We start from the raw sequence: 16,135 nt of genomic DNA, 5'->3' as shown, positions 1-16,135 counted from the left end.
ATTTCGATAAATTTTCCTTTGATAATGGTTTCTCGTCTTGGTTGGGCATTAATAATACATATCAACCCAATCAATTTTTGAAATAAAACTTTATGACGGTGTTTCGGCACTTTTCCAAAATATTCGTTGGTTGGTTACTAAGTTAAATCAAGATAAATTCTAATTATTTGAACCGTTTTCTTTTATTTGAATATTTTTTTTATCCCATCAACAGTTCGACTTTACAATAAAACCCAATTTTTTTTCAATATTTCGTTTCTATTGTTTAACACCAAAACTTTCTATGTAGTAACATTATTCCATTCTGGACAAATAAGAATTATACGAGGACAGTAGACAAGGTCATGAATTATACATCAGTACTATGAGTAGTAGTACTACGTGAAATATCATGATTTATCGACAAATTTTGATAATTTCTGTGAAACCGGACTTTTTCCTACTGGAACAACTCTAGCAGGGGCGGAGCCAGCCATTTTAAAAAGGAGGGTTTCCAACCCAGGATAAAAGGGGGGTTCCAATCATATGTCTCCATTCAAATGCATTGGTCGTCCAATAAAAAGGGGGTTACAACCCCCGGACCCCCCCCCCCCCCCTGATCCGCCATTGTCTAGCATGGAAGCGTATTGTGTATTTTGATGATGACTTTGCTGCTTTTAAAACCACCAAAAAACATATGTACCTCACTCTGCATGGACTACATAGCATTGAAGCATCCAACCCTACGAAAATATGCACATTATTTGATTTCTGTTTGCTGTTAAGTAAGAGACAATGCCAATGGGCAATACATTCTCTGTTACAGGTGTGGTCAAATGTTTTTGGATCCACAAGTTCTCGCTCATGTGACTATCTCGACGAAAACCCTGTTATCTTTTGGTGCGAAATTATAAATATAAATGCAATAACTTTCAGTATCTCCGTAGCAAACATGTCTGATGCAGAACTTTTTTTATAACTTACTATCCTACAATTCGGACAATATCCCACTAGAAACTGACCAATTAGAGACATTCCAAGCAATATGCGTTCGTTTTATTTAGAAATTTGGAACTTTACTAAGAGATTAAAATCACTGTAATATCCGTTACTGAAACTCACTCATTTCAACTGATCATGACATTCTAATTTAACTTGCCTATTTTGTTCAATTGTTAAATTTGGTGTTGGTAATCCGAACTTTTCAGATATATGCAACAAAGTTTTTATTGAACAAAACTATATATTGAAAACTAAGAGATTCACATAACAATTCTTAAAGACTTAACTACAATTTCTAATCCTTGAATCGTATAATGTAATTGGTATTTTTAAATTTTTTTCTGAATAAATATTGATTATACTATAAATGATAAGTTAATATTGACATAAAAATACATCTGAACTAAAATAAAAAAATAAGGTAGTTTTTTTAAAAGCAGCCTCATAACTTCTTATGAACTTTACCATTGTTTACTATTGGCACTAGAGCTATCAAGGTTCAGACACAATTTATTTCAAAAATGAAATTTTAATAAATTATTCTTCAAGTTGCAGCATACATTGTAGGCACACCGTATCTTCTTATAGCGACCGGGTTCAATGGCGAACTTTTACGTTTACTACAATGGCATGCAATGTAGTTCATTTTTTTCTAAATTACAATTATTTTGAATTTTAATCAAATTGGCAAATGACATACAAAAGGAAGATGTATTATTGCCAATGCAAACTCACCACTAGAGACCAAATAACACAAAAATTAATAACTATAGGTATTCAACAATGAGCAAAGCCAATACTGCATAGTCAGCTATAAAGTTATTAGTATTTTCTGTGTTTACATCTGGAAGATAAAAGTATATATTGTATAGAGTATCTAAACATCCAAATTATACTATTATGACTATGAAGCCCTTCACTTTTTAGAAACCGAAAACAAAAATATGATATAACAACAAAAAACTCTTCAACTACTTGATCATCTTTTTCATGTTTTTTTTTTTACAGGAAACACAGACATGTTTGGAACTATTTCTATTCAAAAACAGAAAAACTACTGCATCGGTATAGGACCATTTTTGTGCAGGCATTATTAAAGCAAATAGCAGTATAGGAAAGCGACTCTTCATAACTTTCTACGACGTCCAAGAATGTTCCATCCGGCTTCAGTCTATATATACCTTTCGAATCTACACAAACGTAAACGTAACCATTGTTGTCAACTGCTAGCTGCCACAGAGTATCGTCATCTGGTGCGGAGTATGTATAAACTTCTGTACCATCGCTTCTAATAAAACTCAAGACTTCTCTGTCGGTGTAATAGATGTTTCCAGTTTTATCCAAAGTAATGAACCAAGTTAGTTTCCTATGATGTGCTTCTATTAAACGAATAAATTTTCCTTGAAGATCCAGAATTTTAATGTTACCTCTGGTTCCAACAAATATGTTTTCATTTGAGACCGCAACTCCTCCTTGGTGAATTCCTTCAACAGTTACGGTTCTTGATATGCTCTTTTCTTTAAAGTCAACAAATTGTAGGAAATCGTCATGGTGCGATGTCACAACGGCTTCATTTATACTTGAGATAAAAGCAATATCCCACGGTCTATATTTAGTATCGATTCGGTACTTGAAGATATCCTTATTATCGTATACTAATATTCCACCAGTTCTTCTACCATCAACTATGAGTACTTCATCATTATCATTTACTGTGATGCCGTTAACACTATGATCGTCCTTTATGATAAAATCACTTTTATGAACAAATTGTGGCAAATTCTTAGGCTTCTCACATGGCGTTAGGGCAGAAGGTACTTCGTTAAGTTCTATTGACCCGATAGATTGTATAGTTTCCTGTAACCTCTCTGGAGTCAGTTTAATTGTAGCATTTGTCGACTGCCCTTTCATACCAGTTATCTTTTTCTTGAGATCTGTCAGGTCTTGTGTGTACGCATGCGCAAAAAGAAATGCTTGCTTCTCGGAACCATGTTGATCTACAAGATCAAAGACAACTTTTTTGTCTTTTGCTATCTTTCCAACATCTTCGGCTTCAATAATAGTTGTCTTTGACTTTTGCATTATTTTGTCTTTTTTTAGATCAATGTCAGAAAGTAGTGACTTTTCTAGTGATTCAATATGACTAATTGCTTCTTTCTTCAACTCCCTTATTGCATTTTTGACTGAATTGGCCTCTTTTTCAAAGTTTTCAATAAAACTCTCTCTGTCAATGACAATGGTATGTGTTGTCTCTACTAATTCACCCACAAGTTCCAAGGCATCTATAAATGACTGAGACTGCTTGGCACCTTTAGATACCGCATCAACAGACACTACTTTATGACAAGAGCGATGACTTTCTGCAAGACATTCTTTACAAGAAAGAACATCATGATCGATACAAAAATACTCAAATGGCAAGTTTTCGTGTTTGAAACAGCATTGGTTTGCGATATGTGTATGCATCGGCTTTCTGTTGATATCGACGAGTTCTTGGTCTCGCGATATTTTTTGGGCATGATGGTTTTCTGTGCAGTATGAATAAAAAGACTCTTCACAAAAAACACACCAATGAGTTGATTCGTGTTTTTTGTCGCGGGTTTTACATGGTTCACATTCAACTTTCTCCATTTCCTGCAATAAAAACAACATAAATAATGTTTTATCTGCCGTGGAATATTTGAAGATGAAAACCTTGAAGGTGAACATTTGATTTCATTAAGGAGTTCCTCCATATTGACTTAAAATAAGATCTTGTCCTGGTGATATTTTTTTTGCTTATTCAAGTTTCGATACATCTATAATTATTATTTTGAAAATATCAGCTTCTAATTCTATGATCGTATATCTGGTCAATTCCGGTCCTCAATTCCTTTCAAAATATGTTTTCTTTTAAAGATGTTTAAAATGAAGCATTTTTTTTTAATCCAAATTCGTAAGAATTTAGAAATCTTATAAACAATAAATATTACAACAAAAAATGTGTACGATTAAATAAGTCTAACCGTATAATTATAATTCCATTCAGGCCTTTCCATATTATTCTCATTCAGCTCCTAGTTTTTGGCGCATTTTCAATTATTGTATTTCGATTTTAATACTTTTCCTTTAAACGAACGAATGCAAATTTAAAAGTATTTCCTCTATTTATATACTTTCGAGTCATTTCAGGTACGCGTTCCAGTCTTTAGTGTAACCCTATTAATTTCGCTTTCAGTTCATGTTTATTTATAGCAACAATCCAATCACGAATCCCAATATGCGACTGTTTTTTATACAACTACACTAAACTATTATCAAGTTTTGACATTTTTGTTCATGTAAAAAAAAAAGTTTATTTAATTTTTACGTGTGCATGCATGCAGACGACGAGCAACCAAGAACTGAAGAAGTTGTGTAAAAACTTGCCACTCCCAGTAAATAATGGCAGTATACGCGTGTATTTCTTAAATTTGGCACAAAAAAAGTATACTTACAGTCGCTATCCAGTTAATAGAATGCATTTAATTTACCTCTTTAACTTAGGCTATCACTAATATATCATATCAGGTTAATCATAAGTAGATTAATGTAGAAAGATCACCAAGGTCATCCTTCATGGTCAATGAAGCACACAATATGACAACAGTGGTCAACAGCCTAATGATCTCCGATCAGGACAGTCAACGGATAGTAGTTATATATATGCTCGGGGGGGCCACTTTAAACTTTTTTTGGTAGGGGTGAGCAGCTGAGACATCAAGTACCCCACCCTTTTCATATATTTTGTTAATCAAAAATATATACCTTGTCATATATTAATTAACAAAAAACAGACCTATAGATATATTTCAATATTTTTCCCGCTCATCATCACGTCCTTGTTAAGAAGCAAAATAGTCGCAATAATATCACCTTCTTTTCCAATAAATTTGTCACATCTTAAACACTTTTTTCTTATTGCCCATTTTACATCTTTCATTATGAAGATATTTCAATTCCAAAATACAATACATATAAAAGACGTTTGGTCAGATCATCTATGGTCAGATAACTGTAATATCACCCCAGAGTGTAACACCTTCATTGATTTTAATATGTTTAAATATTAATTAAAAACTGATAAAAAAGTTCATTGCCGTTCCCTCGTAAAGGACGCTGTCACAATGGAATTTCTTTAAATAATTGTTATCATGTTTTATGTATACAAACCCTTGAATGTTAACTAGGTGCAAATGTCAAAATAGTTAGATTTATTGCATCTATCACTGGCGTCAGTGGCAATACAACATCAGAGTTTAATTGGTTTGACAAATAACTGATGCATTTACGACTGTGGTTTAACCGCATCAAGAATAAATACGGACATCTGATTAGTTTCAGATACTTTTGATATAATCAAGCAAGTGATAATATCAACCTATTGATATATATTTAATCTGAATTTCTCACCCTTTTCATATATCATAGAGCATGAAAAAGTGACCTATTCCAGCGGCTCATCCCTACCACTAATTATATAGGAAGTGGCCCCCCCGAGTATATATGTCGAGTTATCTCGCCTACAACAATGTTAGTATTTCGCATTTATATTATTTTTGTAAAAACAAGGATTTGTATCTCGGGGGGGCCACTTCCTATGTAATGACTGGTAGGGATGAGCCGCTGGAATAGGTCACTATTTCATGCTTCATGATATATGAAAAGGGTGAGAAATTCAGATTAAATATATCAATAGGTTGATATTATCACTTGCTGGATTATATCATAAGTATCTGAAACTAATCAAATGTTCGTATTTATTTTTGATGCGGTTAAACCACAGTCGTAAATGCATCGATCAGCTATTTGTCAAACCAATTAATTCAATGTGGTATTTCCACTGAGGTTAGCTATAGATGCAATAAATCCAATCATTTTGACATTTCCACCTAATTAACATTGAAAGGTTTGTATACATGAAACATTTAAAGAAATTCCATAGCATAGTGTCAGCGTCCTTCAAGAGGGAACGGCAAATCAGTTTTTAATTAATGTTAAACTCAGTAAAAGTGATACTATCTGAAGTATTACTACATTTATCTGACAAAACATATGTTATTGTCTTTTGAAATTGAAATTTCATCATAATTAAAGATATAAAAGTGGCAAATAGCACTGGCAAATAGAGGAGTGAAGAATTTATTGGAAAAGCAAGGTGTGATTATTGCGACTGCGTTGCTTCTAAACAAGAACGTAAAATGAGCGGGACCGCAAAATTTTTTGTAAATACTAAAGTACAAGAAGATGAAAAATATCCAAATATATCTATAGGTCTGTTTTTTGTTCATTAATATATGACAAGGTATATACTTTTGATAAACAAAATATATGAAAAGGGTGGGGTACTTGATGTCTCAGCTGCTCACCCCTACCAAAAAAAGTTTGAAGTGGCCCCCCCGAGATTTGTATAGTACAAAATATATATACAAATTGTAAGAATAAATAAATTATAGTTTCTATCATAAAAAAAATACAACTGAAATATTAAAGGATTAAACGCCTTTTTAAAAAGAATTCATTGGTGTATAAACTCTACAAATTCACTCACCTTGAAACGCGAAAAAATCTTTCGGACTTTTACATTGTTTTATGATATGATCTGATATGTTTGTGACTGACTAAGTCACGGGGGGGGGGGGGGGGGGGGTAACTTCCTATTATTGGGTATACGGGGATGTGCCAAAAATATGGGTCATAATTTTGCGAGATTTTATATAAAAATGACCCTCCTTTTTAATGACATCCTATATTAAAATGCATTTACGTTTGATAACTGTATATTGATTTGGGGTATGATCTACGTATCATATATAAATATCTCACACCCACTTTAATATGCAATTTATCCAACAATCCATGCGTATATATAACGATAAACTACATGTGCACCAAATGATGTCAGTTCTATGATGCTTTATTTCCATAAAATGGGCTCACAAGGAGCATAATATGATATCATTGTAATATTATCGAAATTCTTTTACAAATATAAACAATTATACAGTATACATAGTCACAAACACAAATAAGAAACAATACTTTTCACATATCAGTATATATATAAAACCTTTGTCTCAGGCAAACCTCTAGAAAGTAACATCTTTTTCGATTCATGCAAGTTACTTTAAATATGTTAAAAGTTTTTGTTATTATCAGTCAATCTTAGGAAACTAATTGAAAGCGAGATAACTATGACACATTTCAAATATATAATACAGACACAGTTATCTTTCCTTAGCGTCCTCTCCGTGGACTAACGTTCTCAGCGATGACGTTCCCAGCGATGACTACGCTGTTGACCCCTTATCCAATATGAACCATTCTGTTTTTGGTTCAGTGATTCAGTCAATATTTAAATATATATAAAATATCGATGGGCATGTATTATATTTCGGTATTTTAAACGTTAATAATTTAATTTAAATAATTACATAACAAAAATGAATATAAATTAAACCATGGATTTATATAATAAGATTATAATAAGATTATAATAAATCATAAATCATATACACCTAATCGCTATTTATTCCATTCCGGATAAGTTCTAAAATTACACAACTTTTTCATCCAGTTGAAGCTATCTGGGACCCTGTTTTAACAATTCACCATGCATGATACTTTTTAATGAGACCTGTTTAAACTACTGTAAATACTTCAAACAAAAATTTTTTACTTCAATTTTAATTTCGAAAAAAGTGGATCATACAATATCAAAGTTTCTTGATGATCACTTTCTAAAGTTTTTTCTTCCTCAGCTCACTACTGATGACCTCCATTTTTCGGCCGGTGACCTCAAACAGGAAGTTGTATAAATGCCTGTTTTTCCCGGAATGGACTAAATAGCGATAAGGTGTATTGATCGAACAATCGAATAAGAAGTAACAACTTTTTCAAAAACATAAAGTACTGGAACTTTTAATTCAAACCGTTAATGCACACACACACAAAAAGCATAATTATATTTTGTTGTATAGAATTACATAACAAAATGCCAGGGGACAGTTTCACGAAGCTGTCTGACTAAGACATGTCTTAGTATGGTCTTACGACATATCTTAGTCCTAAGTTGGTTTCACAAAGCGGTCCTAAATTAGGACATCTCTGTCACAAAGTTAGGACTACATGGGAGGTGTCTGATGATGGTCTTAGGATATATAGTCGTACGTTTATTTATACAAATTACACTCATATTTATATTAATTTTACCAATTATCTTATCAATTTTCTATTCTCCTTTTCCTGCTTATACCTAAATATTTATAGGTTGACGAATTATATATCATGATTGTTTAACAATGAACAGTTGATTTATTTATATCACGAATGCACGATTTTATCCTTTAACCTATTTTATAACCAATGCAGTGACAAATTCAATTCAACTCATTGGTACAGGTTTTTTTTCTTCATTTTATTCTTTTTTCATAATTTTTATATTTAAAGTTTTCTATGTATATTGGTGTACTATTTGTAGATTATTTATATCGGTTGCACTTATTTTTCATGATACTTTGTAAACTTTCGGATTATATTAACCAATACGTTTAGTAATTAATGGGAAAGACATTCTACATTGACATGAATTTGTCTATACATCCATGTTTTTCCATCAATCCATTTGTAAATTTATAGAACTTGCGACAAGTTTCGGATTTTTTTTTAAGATCATCCTAATACAGCTTCGAGACGAGGTCAGAGATATGTCCTAGGATAGTCATAAGAGGATCTTAAGACATGTCCTAAGACATACATATCTTATGACATGTCTTATATAGGACAGCTTCGTGAAACCGGTCCCAGAACTTTTTGTTATACATTTTAGATCTTTAACTATCGTTTATATACAAATTCCAGTAGGTTTATAAAATTGAGAATGGAAATGGGGAATGTGTCAAAGAGACAACAACCCGACCAAATAAAAAACAACTGCAGAGGGTCACCAACAGGTCTTCAATGTAGCGAGAAATTCCCGCACCCGGAGGCGTCCTTCAGCTGGCCCCTAAACAAATATATACTAGTCCAGTGATAATGAACGCCATACTAATTTCCAAATTGTACACAAGAAACTAAAACTGAAATAATACAAGATTAACAAAGGCCAGAGGCTCCTGACTTGGGACAGGCGCAAAAATGCGGCGGGGTTAAACATGTTTGTGAGATCTCAACCCTCCCCCTATACCTGTAACCAATGTAGTAAAGTAAACGCATAACAATACGCACATTAAAATTCAGTTCAAGAGAAATCCGAGTCTGATGTCAGAAGATGTAACCAAAGAAAATAAACAAAATGACAATAATACATAAATAACAACAGACTACTAGCAGTTAACTGACATGCCAGCTCCAGACTTCAATTAAACTGACTGAAAGATTATGATTTCATCATATGAACATCAGGCACAATCCTTCCCGTTAGGGGTTTAGTATCATTCCATCATAACATATATGAGAAGAACATAACCCGTGTCATGCCAACAACTGTTTTTAGAATAAATGTGGTTAGTTCCGATGCAAAGACCTTATCAGTGACTCAATATTAACGCCAAAATATGCAATCTTTAATGACTTGACAACAGTATCGTAATTATATCCCTTCTTAATAAGTCTATTCAAAGGTTTTGTAAGTTTCTGAGGTGAATACTGACACCTTTGTGCTTTATAAAGAATATTACCATAAAAAATTGGATGTGAAATACCTGAACGTATTAGAAGTCTGCATGTTGAGCTATATTTACGAATGATGTCTTTATACCGATGATAAAATTTAGTAAATGTTTTGACTAGTTTGTGATATCGTAAACCCTGGTGTAATAATTTTTCAGTAATACATAAATTTCTCTCGTTAAAATCGAAAACATTGTTACATACACGAGCGAATCGTACAAGTTGAGATATATAAACACCGTAAGATGGTGACAAGGGAACGTCACCATCTAAAAACGGATAATTAACGATAGGAAATGAAAAATCATCCCTTTTATCATAAATAACATGTATAACAAGTATTTGTATTGAAACTTTGAGAGATACAAACATTTTTTTTTATCAATTTAGCCAATCATTCTCTATTCTTTGTAAAATGTTACCCCAATATGCTGTATTCTTTAATTCTTTTGCCTGATTTGAGTTTGTTATTTTGCCTTTTATTTTACACTCTTTGTCTATTAATTTATTCTCTATTCTTTAGAACCCAAACAGTTTATATCGCGCAATTGTTCATTTAATATAAAGGGAAATCAGTAATTACTAGTATTCATTTCCATCCATTGTTAGTATTATTTTCTGTGTGCTACTCAACTGAATAAATTGTTGATTCATTGTTTACTTTACGTCCAGTGTGAAATATTTCAGATAAAATTGATAAAATTATTATTTTGTTCCGGGGGTTCGATTCCCCCTTTCAAAATGATTGGATCCTCGCCTGATCTGAAATTTTCAGTATATCAATCGGCTAATTTACAAAAACGTACACAAAGAACATATAACAACAAGGACAGGAGAAGCACTTTTGAAATTAAAACAACAGCGCAAGTTCAACGCAATTATTTTTTTCACATCAAATAGCATTTTAAACCCCGCTGATAAAACCCTTCCGTCTTGAAATATAATTTGCTGTTCTCATACAGCAGTGGGTGTTTTCCTCCTATTCCCACTTTTTAAAAATCACTTTTTCTTCTATTCCCACATACAAAGAACAATAGCTGTTTTGATCATTAATTTGTTTTTATAACAATCAAGGTTTATTAAAAATTCACCTAAGTTTTACCTGTATTTTTAAAAGAAAACATATTCTTACACTCTTAGTATACTAGTATATTATTCAATAAATTTAAAATTAATTCACTGTTTATTTGTAAGATGAGTTTTCTTCGTCATAGGATTACCTTAGAATAAAGAAGAAGTCAGATAAACAGAAGTAATATCAGACTAAAAAGTCATTGAATTTGTAAACATAAAAAATTGCCATCCGAACACATAAATTGAGGATAGATAATAAAATAACAAACTTCCCATCTTGCAAGATTTCCATGTACAAGAAATGACAAACGAACATAGTACCAGTTTTATCAAAAAAACAAAGGTGGCACATTCTTTCTAATAGACGACAACACAATTTGGTGTGTGTTAATCCTCAGTACTCGAAAGAATCTAACACATTAGCAGCAGCAGCAGATATCATATACTAGTATGGTAAAGGTACATTTTACTCCTGTTCAAGCCTATTTTTCAGAATTTACACATATCACGCAAAGGTTGACGGCGGTATATGAACGGATATGAACACTGATCGACTTAATAAAAGATTTTATAAGGCAGCAACCATTTGATTTTCTGGGGGGGGGGGGGGGGGGCTATGGTTTTTTTGGGGAAAAAAAGTTTGATTCCAGTTTTTGGAGAAAAAACTAATTTGTTTTTGATTCTGAGAAAAAAAAAATGTTTGTTTCACCCTCAGCTGCCACTATATGTAATGCTAAAATTGAAAGAAAAAAATTATTTCGACTTGTCGCGAAAAAAATTGATTGTTTTTCGCCGTAGGCGAAAAAAAAAATTTGTCCAGAAAAAAAAACCATAGCCCCCCCCCCCCCTCCCCCCAGAAAATCAAATGGTTGCTGCCTAACTGGGCTGAAAATAGTTTAAGACGTTATAAAGCATGTAACAATTCATTTTACAGACTTTTTAAATCGTCACTTCGAATCGTGTAATATAAGTGACTGGTATAATGACACGAACATTCATAAGACTACAGTGTTAGCTAAAATAGAATATAAACTTTTTACTAATTTTAAAAATAAATGGTCGGTTTATCTACTACTCGAATGTCAGTTTTAAAGCATAAACAATACAGGGAATCACTTTCTTGCCCAAAACAAACTATTGAAGGTCTTACTTCTTACCTATTAAAGTTGTCCACTTAAACTTAATTTGGTCTTTGGTGGAGAGTGATTTCATTGTCAACCTTATTCCATCTTTCTAACTTTTATATATTGAGAAAAACAAAACAAAAATTACAATTTTTACAAGGCCAAGTGTCTATATCCTTATAAAACACATGCATTTGACTATCTGTTTACACTTCATCTTGGTCGACAAAATGTTCAACTTACCTATTGGATTTATTTATTGTCGTCCTGAATATGCATGATTGAAATATTTGCTATTTGATATTAAGCTAACAATCATAAAACAAATTTTAATTTGACATATTAAAAGCACATGAACAATCAAACATATAAAAAAGAAGATGTACTATGATTGACAATCAGAAAACTCTCCACAAGAGACTTCACTTGTTTGTGTTAACATGTCTTTTGATTTAAATTGAAATTTTACAGTGGTTCTTTCTATGTTGTAATGGTATACTATAATTGTTTCAATTCAGGGTGAAGATTGGTACCTATTTAAACTTTTATCAACCCTGTGCATTTTTTGCACCTGTCCGAAGTCAGGAATGTGATGTTCAGTGGTTATCATTTGTTGATGTGGTTCATAATTGTTTCTCGTTTTTTTATATAGATTAGACCGTTGGTTTTCCTGTTTGAATGGTTTTACACTTGTCATGTTGGGGCCCTTATCATGCAGCTTTCTCTTTGATGTGAGCCAATGCTCAGCAGTGTTGAAGACCGTACTTTGACCTTTAGCAGTTTACTTGTGTGGCTTTGATGGAGAGTTGTCTCATTGGCACTCATACCACATCTTCTTATATCTATAAAGTACTATCAACAATCTCAATATGCACCATATCCTTGTGGTACATGTAAGTGTCACGCTGTTGACAATGTGCACAACGGTAATATTTTCAAATGGATTTTTAACGGACTATAAATGTACATGCAGTGCATTTTATCATTTAAAGGATACCTTAAATTCTAAAACAGTTTTGAAGGAACGTGGTTTGTCTATAATTATATTGTGTTCGTCTGATTAAATTTTTTAATGAAAAGTGCAAATCTTTATAAGAGACATTTCATATTTCAGGTTGTTGCAAAATATTTGTTGAACTGCACTTTGAAGATTAATATAATAAAAATACGGAAGTAAGGTCCAAAATTATTCATTTCACGCTTTCCAAAAATTAAGGTGTCTTCCTCCATCTTGGATTTTGAAAAAGCAGATCTGAACAATCGTTCTGGATTTTTAATGAAATGGGCTAGAGTAGTATGTAATTCGTTTACAAGACTTTTTGTGTTAATATAGAAAATCAAATATTTCATCATATTAACGGGTGTATTCTACAAAAACAGAAACCAGAGTTTGATTCCCATCTTTTTAACTTTGCAACATAAGGGGAGGTAACTCAGATATAAGGGAAGATAAAAGAAATTGTGTTGTGAATTAATCTTTTTCATTATGTAGGAAAAACACGAGTCCGTTGACCCCATTTTTTTTCTTTTTCTTATCTGAAAGCATATCATTTTAGCTATCTCCTCATATTTTATCTTTAAATTCTATGGTGAAGTTTTCTTTTTATCATACAAGATTGGGTTTTCCAGGCATCTATACCAAATCTGACAATTTTGCAACACCTGTAGCTTGAAAAAAGCCCGATGACCCATACTTATAAATTATATTTTTGAAAAAAAACATTATTTAAACTACATTTTGACAAAAAAAAATAAAAAATCTATGGATTTTAATTAATAATTTCCCCATCTACCTTAATTTCCCTTCAGTGATGCCCGTGGCGTGAAAGCAAATTTCAACAAACCTTTACAGGTAAACTCAGGTAAAAAAGGGTATATAATCATGATAATGAAATATGAATAATATAAAATTTCATTAACTTTGAAAAATATATTTTAATCAAATATTGTTCATATTGTATTCTAAGACAAAATATAAAGTGTGCATGATAAATTCTGTTATAACTTAAGGCATACATGTAACTTTTTTCAGGGTGCTCAAGTACCCCGAATAGTGATCTCTTTAAAATTCGAAAATAATTTATTGTAAGTTAGATTGTAAAGTTTTGTTAAGTAACGAACATTTGAAGTTTTTTTTTATAGCAAATCGGGGGAGAAAATCATTAGTATGTGATGAGTATAAAAATTTCCGGATTGATAGAATATAATGCAACCGACTTATCCTGCTTGTATCCAACTTCTACCTCCTCGTGGGTGAGTAGGTGATTTAGTCTAACGGAAAGGGTACTTTTAATTAAAATAATTGAATAAATTCATAGATAAATAAGAGTTATTGCCTAAGCTTGCCTGAGTTTACCTGTCAAATAAATGCGCGCAATAGTAATGAAAAGCTGCGCGCAAATGTAATGGTAATGCGCGCAAACATAATGCACCGCCTTTATCAATATTTGTCGCAATTTGTCAGTATCGAATTCCTTGCTACTTTGCTGGTGATACAACCGAGGATTATCAATTAACAAACAGTTTGATACACTATTGTGGATAGCGGCTACGCTATACTAAATTGAACAAATGTACTCATTTTCTTTAACTTTAATATAAAGCAATAAAACATAGTTTAAAATACATCTACTTAAATATATTAAATTTGATGGAGGGTTAAAAACAAATGAAACGAACATATACTTAAATATCACATAAAAAAATAACACAAAATAAAAAAAAACAATTTTGAGCTTATAATTAATAACAACATCATGAACAACGAGTAACATTAAAAAGATTAACATCATATAATTGAATATCAATTATGAATTATTTAAACAGTTGCAAAAACATAACAAAAAAAAATACAAGATGTATATATCACGGATACAAAAAGAATATGAATGTACTTTGAAAAGATAATACTATCATCAACATCATCAAAAATGGCGTTTCTGATCGCTTTTTATATTGCATACCCCATGCGCCAGAAGATTCAGACAATAACCATACTCTTAAACCTGAACAAATGAAGAATGAAGAAGGGCGAATATTAAAATCACAGTAGCTTTCTATCACAAAAATTTCACCCAAATAGTTTACTAAGAAAATTCGACTTTTTCTTAGTATTTTCTGTTGTTGAAAGATCCTTCGACGTTTCACTTGATTGAACACTCTCTGTGGTTTGTGAATGCTGAGTGTCTGATTCGCTTTGGACTGTCTCTGTATCTGTTACCTTCCTTGGCTTTGATATTGTAGCTGAATACATAACATCAGTCCTTATTGCATATTTTCTTCCAGCAATAAGTTCAGACCCTTCATGGAGTATAGGATGTTCAAAGACAAGTACGGAACCTAAAACAAAAACAAATTAAAAACCAATTCTTCAGAGAACAATTGAAGGTCTTTCCACCTCGATAATAAGAATGAAATTGAAACTAGAGGCTCTCAAGAGCCTGTGTCGCTCACCTTGGTCTTTGTACATATTAAACAATGGACACAAATAATTCACGACAAAATTTTGTTTTGGTGATGGTGACGTGTATGTAGATCTTACTGTACTGAACATTCTTGTTGCTACAATTATCTCTATTTATAATGATCTTAGCGCAGTAAATACAGTGGAAAATATTTTTTTTAAATTTACCAAAATTTATGAAAAATGTTAAAAATTTACTATAAAGGGCAATAACTCCTTTTAAAAGGGGTCAATTGACAATTTTGGTCATGTTGTCTTATTTGTAGATCTTATTTTGCTGAACATTATTGCTGTTTACAGTTATCTCTATCTATATAAATATTCAAGATAATAACCAACCAGATGCTCCGCAGGGCGCAGCTATATACGACCGCAGAGGTTGAACCCTGAACAGTTGGGGCAAGTATGAACACAACATTTAAGCTGGATTCAGCTCTAAATTTAGATTGTGATTAAATAGTTGACACAGCATAGGTTTCTGACACAGACTGAATGTGGTCTAATGAACTTAAAATATTTTTTTTTTGCCTTTGAGCAATTCACTATTCTGTTGAATATTAATCCTCTCAAAAAAATGTTTGAAGAAATTTTCTTTTTATTTATGAAATCTGAAATGAGAAAAATTTACCCCCCCCCCCCATTTTTTGTTCACATCCCCCTTTCCCTTTTTCCAAAACTGATCTCAATTCAAATTCCTAATGGAGTTTGCAACAATAACTACTCATTTAAATACATCATAAAATATTAAAATGTAAAATAAAGTGCTTATCACTGAATGGTAAAGATTGTTTTAGTTGATTCAACT

General features: G+C 32.1%; 1 protein-coding gene and 1 long non-coding RNA gene across 3 annotated transcripts in view; both read right to left on the bottom strand.

Annotated features, from left to right (window-relative positions):
- Positions 1-1,190: 1,190 nt before the first annotated feature.
- Positions 1,191-4,650, bottom strand: LOC143077403 (uncharacterized). Its single transcript, XR_012978944.1, has 2 exons — positions 4,494-4,650; positions 1,191-3,615 (listed from the first exon to the last, which is right to left on the bottom strand). It is a non-coding gene; the product is annotated as an uncharacterized LOC143077403 (long non-coding RNA).
- A 9,793-nt stretch (positions 4,651-14,443) lies between these two features.
- Positions 14,444-16,135, bottom strand: part of LOC143077377 (uncharacterized) — a 99,663-nt gene continuing 97,971 nt past the window's right edge. For both annotated transcript variants that reach the window (XM_076252970.1, XM_076252969.1), the window contains one exon: positions 14,444-15,206. In XM_076252970.1, the coding sequence (XP_076109085.1) occupies positions 14,938-15,206 (269 nt within the window). In that variant the 3' untranslated portion in view covers positions 14,444-14,937. The remainder of the gene's footprint in view (positions 15,207-16,135) is intronic.

Source organism: Mytilus galloprovincialis, chromosome 1 (assembly GCF_965363235.1).
Source record: "Mytilus galloprovincialis chromosome 1, xbMytGall1.hap1.1, whole genome shotgun sequence".
Lineage (NCBI taxonomy): Eukaryota > Metazoa > Mollusca > Bivalvia > Mytilida > Mytilidae > Mytilus > Mytilus galloprovincialis.
This window is presented reverse-complemented; position numbering and strand designations above follow the sequence as displayed.